The 12711-nt window shown below is 39.8% G+C and overlaps 1 protein-coding gene across 5 annotated transcripts in view; it reads right to left on the bottom strand.

Moving 5' to 3' along the window:
- Positions 1-12711, bottom strand: part of etv1 (ETS variant transcription factor 1) — a 135602-nt gene that overhangs the window by 66997 nt on the left and 55894 nt on the right. For 3 of the 5 annotated variants that reach the window (XM_063043775.1, XM_063043774.1, XM_063043776.1), the window contains 2 exons: positions 4846-4975; positions 499-687 (listed from right to left, as the gene is read on the bottom strand). In XM_063043775.1, the coding sequence (XP_062899845.1) occupies positions 499-687; positions 4846-4975 (319 nt within the window). The remainder of the gene's footprint in view (positions 1-498; positions 688-4845; positions 4976-12711) is intronic. The other 2 variants (XM_063043777.1, XM_063043778.1) reach the window with 1 other exon arrangement.

The raw sequence follows: 12711 nt of genomic DNA, 5'->3' as shown, positions 1-12711 counted from the left end.
ATACAAGAGAATTAGTGCTAATAATAATGAACATAAAGACATATATTTTAATAATAGAGACGAGGCAGTGAATTTTCCAATGATCTGAAAAGACTGTTGAAAAGGCATGGTTTAGGATACGACACAAATCAGGCGAGAATAATTCAGTTGTCCATTGCAAGTCAAACTTGACTTCCATATCATTGAACTCAATGAAAAAGTAAATTCTAGTAGTGTAAAGCCATGATAGTTGACTGTGTTATACTACTGCCCAAGGCCTGTTGTTATTTCTGGCTGTATTCCCAACCAGTTTTCTATCCATGCACTAAGAACAGCTTTCAGTGCAGAATGGAACCAATATATGATCAAACCTCTGCAAGAAGCCCAGTAATTAGCAAAAAATGTTTGTTTGTTGCTAATTTAGGTTTTACCACATTTTAGAGGGCAGACATTGATAGAATGAGGAAATTCTCTTGACAACTAAATAAACATTCAAAAGGTCCAAGTGTACTTGCTAACCTAGGATCCATTGGGTAGGTGTTCTCTGGAATGGGCTGGGTGGCAGGAAGATGAGCTGGAAAACTTCTGTCCGGTTTGGGAGTAGCTGCAGGATTAGGTGACCCATGGTGCAAGGGGGACACTGGTGTGCTGGATGGGGTTGGCGGGTTAGAGGGTTTCAATCCAGCAGGCGGCTTCTGGTCGTAGGCACTGAAAGAAACAGAAGCAAGCCCACAAATGTAACAAGAGATAATTGGGCAAAATGCATTTCTCCCTGCATTGTCAGCTAATAAATTTGACCTTGCTTTTGGCATTAGATTAGCTGTAGTGAAAAGGATCTAAATAATCTCCTTAAGAAACATACACAAAATGCTGGAGAATCTCAGCAAGTCAGGTAGCAGCTATGGAAATGAATAAACAGTTGACATTTCGGGCTGAGACCCTTCTTAAGGACTGGTGAAAATGAGGCCATCAGGGCCAGGGAATTGGAAGTGTTGAGGAGTGGCAGAGTGGAGATACATCTTTACCAAAGGAGGTGTAAGCCACTCCTTCCCTCCGCTACCCTGAAAGTCACCCTTGGGCAAAGTGTAGCATTTGCTTAGCCCCAGATCAGGGTAACATGAAGCCACGGGAACAGGTGGTGGATGGTCGTATGAGCAGGTGGTGCATATCACAAGTTCTGGTTATGCGATCACTGATGCCAGACAGACAGTCTCTGAAGAGTATTGATAATGGCTGGGGTCACCTATTTTGTAAAGACACTGCCCAGAAGAAGGCAATGGCACTTCTGTAGAAAAATTTTGCCAAGAGCAATCATGGTCCCAGATACTTGTCACAAGGAGGAACAGTCCGTTGATTTTCATAAAATAAGTGATAGTGGGGAAAAAGCTACAAACGCTGGAAATCAAAAACAAAAAGAGAATTCTAGAAGTGTTGAGTACGTCAGGCTGCAGCAGTGGATAGAGAAGCAGAATCACCATTTCTGTCGAAGACTATTCTGATGTGTGGTCTGATGAGCGGTCTCCTGAAGGATCTTCAACTTGAAATGTCAACTCTCTTTCTCCTTCCAGAGATGCTGCCTAACCTGCTGAATATTTCCAACATTTGTATTTTTATTCCTGAGGGAGGACCTGCTGTTTCATTCATGTGCTGGTACATTTTAGGCACAAAAGATAAAAGCACAATAGTGTACTCCTGCACTAGCAGACTGACATTATGGCTCTGCTTTGATGTATAAAGTGAGCATGCTGATGTTCTGGAACATTTTGACTTACAGGGACAATCAGGGAATCCTCTGTATCAATATTCATTTGGGAAAAGAAAGAAAAGCAATGCTTTGCTGATACCGCTTTAAAACATTGACGTTTGTTAATTTTTGACTGTAATATCAGTGCTTTGTTGGGAATTTAACACCAAGATTTACTAAGGGCTTCATTCCACTTCCTGGTACAAGACAAGACAAAACCCATGACACCATTCCAGGGAAATTACTGCACTGGCCTGCATTATCCAAAAGAGTCAGGAATTCATTCACAGCTGCAATTCCTAAATTTCAAAGTTAAATTCCAACTCTATTTTTCTTTCCACTAATACAGCCTGACCTGCCGAGTGTTTTCAGCATTTTTTCCTTTTTACTCTAGATTTCCAGCTTCTGCATTTTCTTTAATTCTCAGGGATTTGTTCTTCCAACTTCAAATAAAGTATGATGTTCTTCAGTTGAAAAATGGGTTAACCTGGAGTGGAATAACTTTGTGCACAATTCTGGATGGGAGGCAGGAACTTAGTTTTCAGAGCGATTTTCTTTCTCCTTAGCTCAATTTTTTTTTCCAGATGGTCCACCTACCCAAGTGGCATTATAAGTAGTGCAACATGCAAGAGTCTTCCACAGTGGAATTTTCAACTGTGCTGATCTGTAAAGGTACAGTTCTCACTCAAACTGCAGACAGGATTAACAAACATCTTAAAGTTTGTGACACACTGCAGCAATAGGGAGGTCCCAGATGCCATACTCAAATGAAAGGACATCAGCTTTTTCCCCTTCAGTCCACATATGCAGGCAGAGCAGTCACTTGCCTGCATCACAGCGTCCCACATAGTTCAGGCATTCATAGTTGAGCATATCATAGATTCATAAAAATCTACAGCACATTCCACACACCCACCACTTTCTGTGTAAAAAAGCTTACCTCTAACATCCCCCTTGTGCCTACTTCCAAGCACTTAAAACTATGCCCCCTTATGTTGGCCATTTCAGCATTGGGAAAAAGCCTCCAGCTATCCACACGATCAATGCCTCTCATCATCTTATACACCTCTATCAGGTCACCTCTCATCCTCTGTCACTCCAAGTTCACTCAATCTATTCTCATAAGGCATGCACTCCAATCTATGAAATATCCTTGTAAATCATCTCCCCTGCACTCTCTCTATGGTAACCACATCCTTTCTGTAAGGAGCTGTCCAGAACTGAACACAGTACTGTACTCCAAGTGGGGTCTAACTAAGGTCTTATATAGCTGTAACATTAACTCATGGCTCTTGAACTCAGTACCACAGTTGATGAAGGCCAACACACCATATGCCTTCTTAACAACACTGTCAACCTGCACAGAAGCTTTGAGTGTCCTATGGAGACGGACCCCAAGATCTTTCCGATCCTCCACACTGCCAAGAGCCTTACCACTAATATTATATTCTGTCTTCAAATTTGACCTACCAAAATGAACCACTTCACACTTATCTGGGTTGAACACCATCTGCCACAAAGATCTGAATTTCTGCCAGAAAAAGATGATTGCAGGCTCAAAAGGATTTTCAAAGAGCATCCTTCCTGCAGGCACCAGTCATCAACAACCTCTCCAAGTCCCTTTAGTCCAAAGGGAACACTTTCCAAATCACCTCTCATTATTTAGTTGCAACTCTCCCCTGTGGCTGGAAGAGGGCTGTTTATATGCTGTGGCATTTCTCTGCAGAGACTGCATCTGTTGGGCTACACATTGAGAAGTGAAAGAACTCACAGCATATCAGTAAAGAAGATCACATTGAAACTGACAATGTTAATTTTAATGCAGTGTTTTTCAGGGAAAGTTAACAGTGCTGGTTTGTGAGGAACACAAGTTCACTCTCCTTACGTGATTGTCACAAGCTGCAATAGGGTAAATCGCAATGCCATTGTAACATCTACAAAATAACACAGAGAATTCTCTCGACCCTAATCTTTTACACCCATCCAAATTAAGCAATACCCAGCATAGCTACATTGTTTCCATGTAGCATTCAAAATATTGAATATTAATTAAATATTAAAAATTGTAATCTTATGAGAGAACTAGGGATGGAATGAACTAAGAATTAAGAGCACAAATGTAAAGTGAATTTACTGTGCAGGACAAATAAAACTTGACTCAACCCATAAATGTGACAAGAAGGCAACAATTCACCTTTACTTCATCTACTTCAGATCGCTTTAATTAAAGACGTAGAAGCCAACCATGAAAGTGACTTTGTAACGTATGAGGCAAAACTATCATCAGAAGTTGCATATCGTACTCCTGTTCCCCTACAAACCCCACCCCACCCTTCCCCAATCAAATACACTGATGAACACACTGGGTTAACTACGGAAGAAATGCGAGTGCAGTTTTAAAACAAGTCTGCGTTAAGTGTATTGATATGAGCAATTTCTGCTGCTTAAAGCAGAGATATAAATAATCATGGAACACCTGAAAGAGAAGGAAGACATTCGGCCCACCCTACATGCTAACCAAAGAAGAGCCATCCAGCCTGATGTACTTTCGAGCACTCAAACTATAGCTTTGCAGGTTCTGATACCTCTAGTACATCTGCAAATTTTTAAGCGATGACAGTTTCCCCCTCTACCTCCTTTTTCAGCTGTGAATTCCTAACCCCTACCATGCTCTGGGTAAAAACCTCTCCCTGTTCTCCCGTCTGACCCTCCTATGGATTACTTTCAAGCTGTACCCTTACATAATGCTCCTTCAGAAAGGAAATAACAACTAGAACATAGAACAGTACAGGTAATTCAACCTACTACGTTGTACTAATGTTTTAGCCTACACTAAGATCAATCTAACCGTTCCCTCCTACATAACCTTCTATTTTTCTATTATCATTTGCCTATCTAAGACTTACTTAAAATGTCCCTCATGTTTCTGCCTTACCACCACTTCCAGCAGCAGTTCCAGGCACTCATCACTCTCTGTAAAAACTTACCCATGACATGCCTCCCTATTCTTTCCTTAACTTCATGCCCCCCTCGTGTTAGCCATTTTTGTGAAAGAAACATATTAGCCATTGGAAGAATGAGTCATCTATTAATAACTGGGAACACCAGTGAACTCATCTTACCTGACATTATACAGGCACTTTTCCCCGTAGCTGAACTTGAAAGGTTGCTCATGGCTGCAGGCAGGGCTCAGCTCAGAACAGGGACTCTGCGGTTCCTTCTTGATTTTTAGAGAGAGGCCATGAAAAGCCACTGAAATGAAGTGGGAGACACAGAATGAGAAACAGCATCTTGGCAGATCGATACATGTTTTCAAAGAGATCCGAAAGAGTATCTTTGCTCTCTATCTTGCCATCACTCAGGCCTTGTGCTGGTTTCTTTAACGTGCTGTTAACAAACACTGTTTGATTTGTTTGGATCCCATTGAAAGCCTTCAAATGCAGGCTTTTAACTAGACAGGATAGGCCAATGGTGATATACAAGACGGTGATAGCTAAATATAACAGCTCACTCATTGAGGATTACAAATTAGTGAAAAACGAGGCAAACAAATACTCACAAGGATGCAATGTTGAAGAGTTAAGGTGCATAGCAACATAGTTTATTTTTCCTGAGATTTAATTTTCTATACAAACAACTACTGCCAGAAGTCTCTTTGCAAAATATTTATAATAAATTACTTAAATAGTCATAATTATACAATCTTTATTGCACAACAAGTAAAGTGTGTATATTTGGAGTGATAACAGACCAGTTAAATAAATGGTTTTGCTTCAGTGTGCCTTTTAACATTCATAGGACATTTAGATGCCTGGAGAAGGTGGAGCTTGCTACATGGGCGACAGCTTGCTCTCCATATTGCACTGCATATCTGGACAACTAGGACACAATAACCATGATCAACTCTGACCAATGGAGGCCTCAGGACAAAAAACAACACTGTTGTTTGTGATTGACCTAATCTTACATATGCAACAAGGTTATATAAAGATCTTGATGTATGTCAGAGTATGATGCAAATCTCTACCTTTACAATTATGTGTATGAAGCAATTCAGTATTGACTAAGGTCAGAGCTCTCAGATTCCAAGTTGAGAAAGCACTAATATGGGCACTCACAAGAGAAGCCAAAAAAAGTGTTCATTTAAAATTGTAAGCACTAAATCTTCATCAGAAGTAATGCTCTTCCCTCAAAACCAAACCAACAGCATCTTAAGATTTCCAACAAATTTTTCAGCAATCTAAATCCTCTGATGTAAGGTATGATGTGGGGAGAGAAATGACTATGCAATATTTGGAACGGCCAAAAATAGCTTCCTTTTCTGTAGCATTTCCACGGTAGAAAAATTGTCACAAGGCATTGCACTGCAGCATTTCAAACAAAACAAATTGGGAAAATGCCATAAATTTGGTTAAAAGAGCATGAGGAGGGAAGAGACATAGTGAGATGGAGAAATTTAACAATGCAGTTGATTTTCTGGCTGCAGCTAGGTTAATGAAATTGAAGGCAAGTACGTACAGCTTCACCCTACACTGTGGTGATGAGAGATTGTGTGATGGCATTGGATTTGCTGACTGCAACATTCTAAACTCAAATTAAAACCTTAAACCCTATCAGGTACCCTCACTAAAGGGAGGTTATACAGCAACTACCTAATATTCAAAAGCTAGTTCACTTCTGTTTATTCTCCACGGTGAGTAGTGAGACCATACCCACTACCCGAGTAGTCAGTCCCTTCTCAGAACTAAGGAGGAAATACTTCCAGCTAACGAAGTAGTTTAAGTAGTTCATTTATTTACAGAGATAGACATGTAAAACCAAACAATATTCTTAAAATACATTTAAAATTCAGATGATTTCTATCTTAAACATTTCCAAATTACAAACCACTTCTGAAACAAAGGATTTCCATAGCACAGTTACAATTCCTATAAGTAAAAAGTCATACCCACATGCTGCAGATGAACCAGTCATCCATCGCAGAAATCAAAGGCAGAGGAATGGATTCTAATTCACCCTGTGTTTCTGTCATAATTCTTGTTGCGTGACCATTCCTGACAAGCCTGGACTGCTTCTCTGTCCTTTATACTGTTTGTCTGCCCTTGATGACTTCACTCATGTGATATTTTTTCTTATACCTTTTAACACAGGTGGTCTAAAAGCTTCTGGAGATAGAGACCCCAGATAGCCACAATTAATGCTGTGAAGATGACTCCCTGAGTACACAAACCTTCCAACTATTAACACATTAGCTATTTGATATACAAACTGAAAATATCAATCCGGTCTGTAAGATGGAACTAAATAATTTAGCTACCATGGTCTTGTTTATAGTTTGAAACAAGCCAAATTAACAGATCCCATTGTCTTACACACTCTTCTTGAGCAGTTAGGCCAGGAGCTGTTAGACCAGCAATTCTCTGCTGGAGACAGTGCTTGTTTGCAAAGCTATATTTTTTAACTTCAAACTGATTACTGCTTGCCAGTTATATTAAGAACTGCGGACTGGGTCCTGTTTACAACAAGCAGCTAAGCAAAGAATATTGGATAAATTTTAATTTATTTAAAACAACACCGATCTTTAGAAATGTCAGTTACTGTGTTTAGAAAACTGAGCTGGTCTAAAAAGAATAAAAATGGTTCCTGGCCCTGGACAATAAATATCCATCACAATTCGAAGAAGATGCTGCAGTTGGGATGGCCGATCTAAGTCACAAAGACATAAGGTGACATTCCTTTTAACTTTTTCAGTCATTTAAATGAATTTATATCATAGCTGCTTCCACCATCAACCCTGGAAGTCTGTTCCAGGGACTTGTCTGTGTAAAAAGACAAATCTGTGTAAAAGACAGCCCACATATCTCCTTTGAACTTTACTCCTCTCATGTTAAAGCTATGCTTCCTAATATTTGCCATTTCTACCTTGAAGAAAAGGTTCTGCCCAGCTACCCAATCTATGCCTTTAATAATCTTATAGAACTCTATCAGATCTCCATTCTGCCTCTGATGCTGCAGAGAAAATAACCCAAGTTTGTCCAACCTCACCTTAAAGCTAATATTCTCCTATCCTGGCAAACATCTTCTGCACCCACTCCCAAGTCTTCATATCCTTTCTATAATGTGGCAAGTAGAACTCCACACAATACTCAAACAAATATGTTGTATTTGTTGACTGTAGTGATAACTTGTACTTGGTGATTATAGTGATGACTTGCAGCGGACTGAAAAGCTTGAGCATGTAGATATTAAGAAAGAGGAGGAAAGAAAGAGGAAATGCTGGAAAGCATCAAGTTGGATAAGTCGCCGGGGCTGGATGAGATGTACCCCAGGCTACTGTGGGAGGCGAGGGAGAAAATTGCTGAGCCTCTGGCGATGATCTTTGCATCATCAATGGGTACGGGAGAGGTTCCAGAGGATTAGAGGGCTGCGGGTGTTGTTCCTTTATTCAAGAAAGGGAGTAGAGTTAGCCCAGGAAATTATAGACCAGTGAGTCTTACTTCAGTGGTTGGTAAGTTGATGGAGAAGATCCTGAGAGGCAGGATTTATGAACATTTGGAGAGGTATAATACGATTAGGAGTAGTCAGCACGGCTTTGTCAAGGGCAGGTCGAGCCTGATTGAATTTTTTGAGGATGTGACTAAACACATTGATGAAGGAAGAGCAGTAGATGTAGTGTATATGTATTTCAGCAAGGCATTTGATAAGGTACCCCATGCAAGGCTTATTGAGAAAGTAAGGAGGCATGGGATCCAAGGGGACTTTGCTTTGTGGATCCAGAAGGCAAAGAGTGGTTGTAGACGGGTCACATTCTGCATGGAAGTCGGTAACCAGTGGTGTGCCTCAGGGATCTGTTCTGGGACACTTACTCTTCGGGATTTTTATAAATGACCTGGATGTGGAAGTGGAAGTATGGGTTAGTAAGTTTGCTGATGAGACAAGGGTTGGGGATGTTGTGGATAGTGTGGAGGGCTGTCAGAGGTTACAGCGGGACACTGATAGGATGCAAAACTGGGTTGAGAAGTGGCAGATGGAGTTCAACCCAGATAAGTGTGAAGTGGTTCATCTTGGTGGGTCAAATATGATGGCAGAATATAGTATTAATGGTAAGACTCTTGGCAGTGTGGAGGACCAGAGGGATCTTGGGGTCCGAGTCCATAGGACGCTCAAAGCAGCTGTGCAGGTAGACTCTGTGGTTAAGAAGGCATACGGTGTATTGACCTTCATCAATCGTGGAATTGAATTTAGGAGCCGAGATGGAGTACTGTGCTCAATTCTGGTAGCCTCACTACAGGAAGGATGTGGAAACCATAGAAAGGGTTCAGAGGAGATTTACAAGGATGTTGCCTGGATTGGGGAGCATGCCTTATGAAAACAGGTTGAGTGAACTCGGCCTTTTCTCCTTGGAACGACAGAGGATGAGAGGTGATCTGATAGAGGTGTATAAGATGATGAGAGGTATTGATCCTGTGGATAGTCAGAGGCTTTTTCCCAGGGCTCAAATGATTGCCACAAGAGGACACAGGTTTAAAGTGCTTGGGAGTAGGTACAGAGGAGATGTCAGGGGTAAGTTTTTTTTATGCAGAGAGTGGTGAGTGCATGGAATGGGCTGCCGGCAACAGTGGTGGAGGCGTATACGATAGGGTCTTTTAAGAGACTTTTGGATAAGTACATGGAGCTTAGAAAATTGGAGGGCTATGGTTAAGTCTAGTAATTTCTAAGGTTGGGACATGTTCGGCACAACTTTTGTGGGCCGAAGCGCCTGTATTGTGCTGTAGGTTTTCTATGTTTCTAAATATGGCTAAGTATTTTTTTTAATTCAGCTGTGAATTGACATCCTAAGTTTTATACTCATCCTTCAACCCAACCTATTAGCATCTGCTACTCAAATGATGCTATATCATTTGTTTTACCAAAGGTTCACCGATCTGCACTCCTATTCTGTATCCTCAGCAAAAGCTTTTTTAGAACTCTGTTGCACTGATCTCATTCTTCACCAACTCCACTTGAACTGTATCCTAGCCTCACATTTTTGTATTAGCCTTCAGTTCTTTACCATATCTGAATTCCCCATCCCCAATGCAAGTTCCTTCAAGCCTTGCCCATCGCAATACCTGTAACCCCTTCTAGCCATACAACATGTGATTCCCTGCCACTCCCCCTCCTCCCAACAACCAGCTGTATACCTTGTGCATTTTGTGCTTCTTTCACCATGACATTAGTGCAATTTTGTGGCATGCACTGGATCTCCTTAAACCCTCCTGCCCCTTTCACATTCTTTAAGACTGCCAAAGTCCAAGCCTTTGACCAAGTTTTGATAATAATTGTGGAACATTTTGTTTTGCTCATGATGCATTCTTTTCCCATTATGTCACAATTAAAAAAGTCCAAGATAGGAACATTTTATAAACAAACACATGATGTTGTCTCTCCTCAGACATTTCAGTTAGAAAACTCAAGATTTCCCACAGTAAAACGCAGAGCCGTAGAATTTTTAAAAAGCTGTTTAGCAGTGAAAACAGGGCTTTGACAGGTGGATAAATAGTTGACTCACTAGCACAGTCATCCCTAATGACAGAAACACTGCAGGTTATAGAGCATCACATCATGAAAACAAATATGTTTGTTGCACCATCCTTCAGGGGTTAAAATAAATGGCTGCTTCAAGGTTACATTATGTAGCATGATACAGGCAGGGATCTCTAAAGCATACATACATGAATGCAGGATATTAATTTACATAATTTACTTTACCTTCCCACATATACTCAATATAACAAGAGGCTGTTAAGTACTAAATTATTCCTGATCAAATTAAAATCATCTGAAGTCACGATCAACACTAATTAAGTTACTTCTGTTCTCAACACAGAAACATCCTATCATTTAGGACCAGATTTTTCTTCAGTTTGCATCCCATCACTGCATTTAACAGGTAAAACGGAACCAAACTAAATTGAACAGGCAAAATTGCCTGCATTATAGAGCTAGTAGCGCCCACAACCAAAAAGATCTGTGATTTGAGAGTTCAATGTAGCTTGGATGAATAAATTATAACTAATAATTTTAGACAGATCTCCTCCACAAAACAAATTACTAATCATGTGACTAGTTCAATCAATATCAAAAAGAATACAAAGAATTAGGAATAGATAAACACTTTTTCTTGTGTATCCGGGGTAAAGCTGCCTTTATGTCAAGGTGGAGACAGTTTCTATTCACGTAACAGATGACCGCATCCTTGGTAAAGTGAGGAAACAAAACAGATTCAAAGCGATGAAACATGGTATATCAGTTAGTTAGTCAGATATGTAAACAAAGTACATTGATAAAAGGACTTCAATTCAAATAAGAAATTAATAAAAGTGGGATCACCAAACATTCCTGCATTTCATGGGAACTAGTATTCAGAAAAAGTCAGGAAGGTTAATTCATAAAATTACAGACTGGACAGGAAATAATTAACTCATTTACTAATTTTTACTACAGATAATAGATGTTGGAATAACTTAATATGCTCGAATTCAAGGTGTTTTCCTTTCAACCTAATTTTCTATTTCAGCACCACTAAATCTAATTTTCTATTTGTAAGCTTGAAAATTTAAAATCCAACTTGACAAGGTAGCATCGGGTCCTTGAAAGTGAGTGAATCAATGATTCTGATAGAGAAGCTCTCTTCTCATTGAGTTGGGTTCAGATTGATTCAACCGCTGAGTCTTCTCCACTCTGAACAATGCTATGGGTTCTTAACTCTGCTTCTTGCAATTTTTTTGGGGAAAGCAAAGCTCAAAAGTTCTATGCTCTTACATTCCTGCAGTAACAACCCTCCAATACAGGGAATGGTTGGTATCGCTTGACCACATTGGTAAGATGCATCACTTTGGTCCTTTGAGATCTCCAGTGTAAGGATTCACCTTCTCCCCACAAAGAAATAATCACAGAAGAAATACATGAGAAATAGGGAATGAAAAGTGAAAGGGAATTAAAGAAAATGAATGAGAGAATAAACACCGAAAGCAAGAACAAATAGTCAAAAAAGGGGTATTTTTGAGGTATAAGAACAGGCATGCTGCTTACAATAGAGGAAAAAGAGGAATGAGATTTGTAACTGAAGGTTCCAAAACCGCAAACTGTCAGAATTATAAAGCACAAATTCATTCCATCTTGCCAGTACTAGCTCTTTAAAATCTTCACCAGTGAAATCCAGTGTTTAGTTCTTTGTCCCTTATTCCAGCAAATTTTTCATCATACATGCTAATTTCTTTCTGAAATCTATCTAAAGGTTCAAAGTAAATTTATTATCAAAGTATGTCTATAGTATACAACCCTATGATTCATTCCCCCACAAGCAGCCACAAAAAAAAGAAAAGAAACACCATGGAACCTGTTAAAAGAAAACATCAAACACTCAACGCACAAACAAAAATCATGCGAACAGCAACCAAAAAACTCACAGAACATTAAACATCAAACTGCAGAGTCTCAGAAAAATGGTCCAGGAGTGACAGCCACCGTGTCATGTCAGTTTAGCCCTTGTCGGTGACTGCAGGCCTCAGCCACAGAACCAGAGCTGCACCAAAGTGCCTTGATCAAATCAGAATAAGATGTATTATCACAAGCAGCATGTGTTGTGAAATTTGTTAACTTAGCAGCAGCAGTTCAATGTGATATATGATAATATAGAAAGAAAAAAGAAAAACAAATAAGTATATCAATTACAATAAGTGTTATATGTAAATACAAAATAAATTAAAATAGTACAAAAACAGATTAGATATTTTAAGAAGTGAACAGATAGAAAAATAAAAAGAGTAGCCAGAAACACATGGAACATGAACCGAAGCGTTATCCAATCCTCCAAAAGTGAGTCCCAGAGTGTGTTCAGCACTGAGGACATTAAATATCAAAATGCAGATTTCCCTGTAAAAGAGTCCCACAGCCACATACTGCGCTGCCAAATCAATCAAAATCAAGATTCCTGCACCTTCCAA

This window comes from Mobula hypostoma, chromosome 3 (assembly GCF_963921235.1).
Source record: "Mobula hypostoma chromosome 3, sMobHyp1.1, whole genome shotgun sequence".
Classification (NCBI taxonomy): domain Eukaryota; kingdom Metazoa; phylum Chordata; class Chondrichthyes; order Myliobatiformes; family Myliobatidae; genus Mobula; species Mobula hypostoma.
This window is presented reverse-complemented; position numbering and strand designations above follow the sequence as displayed.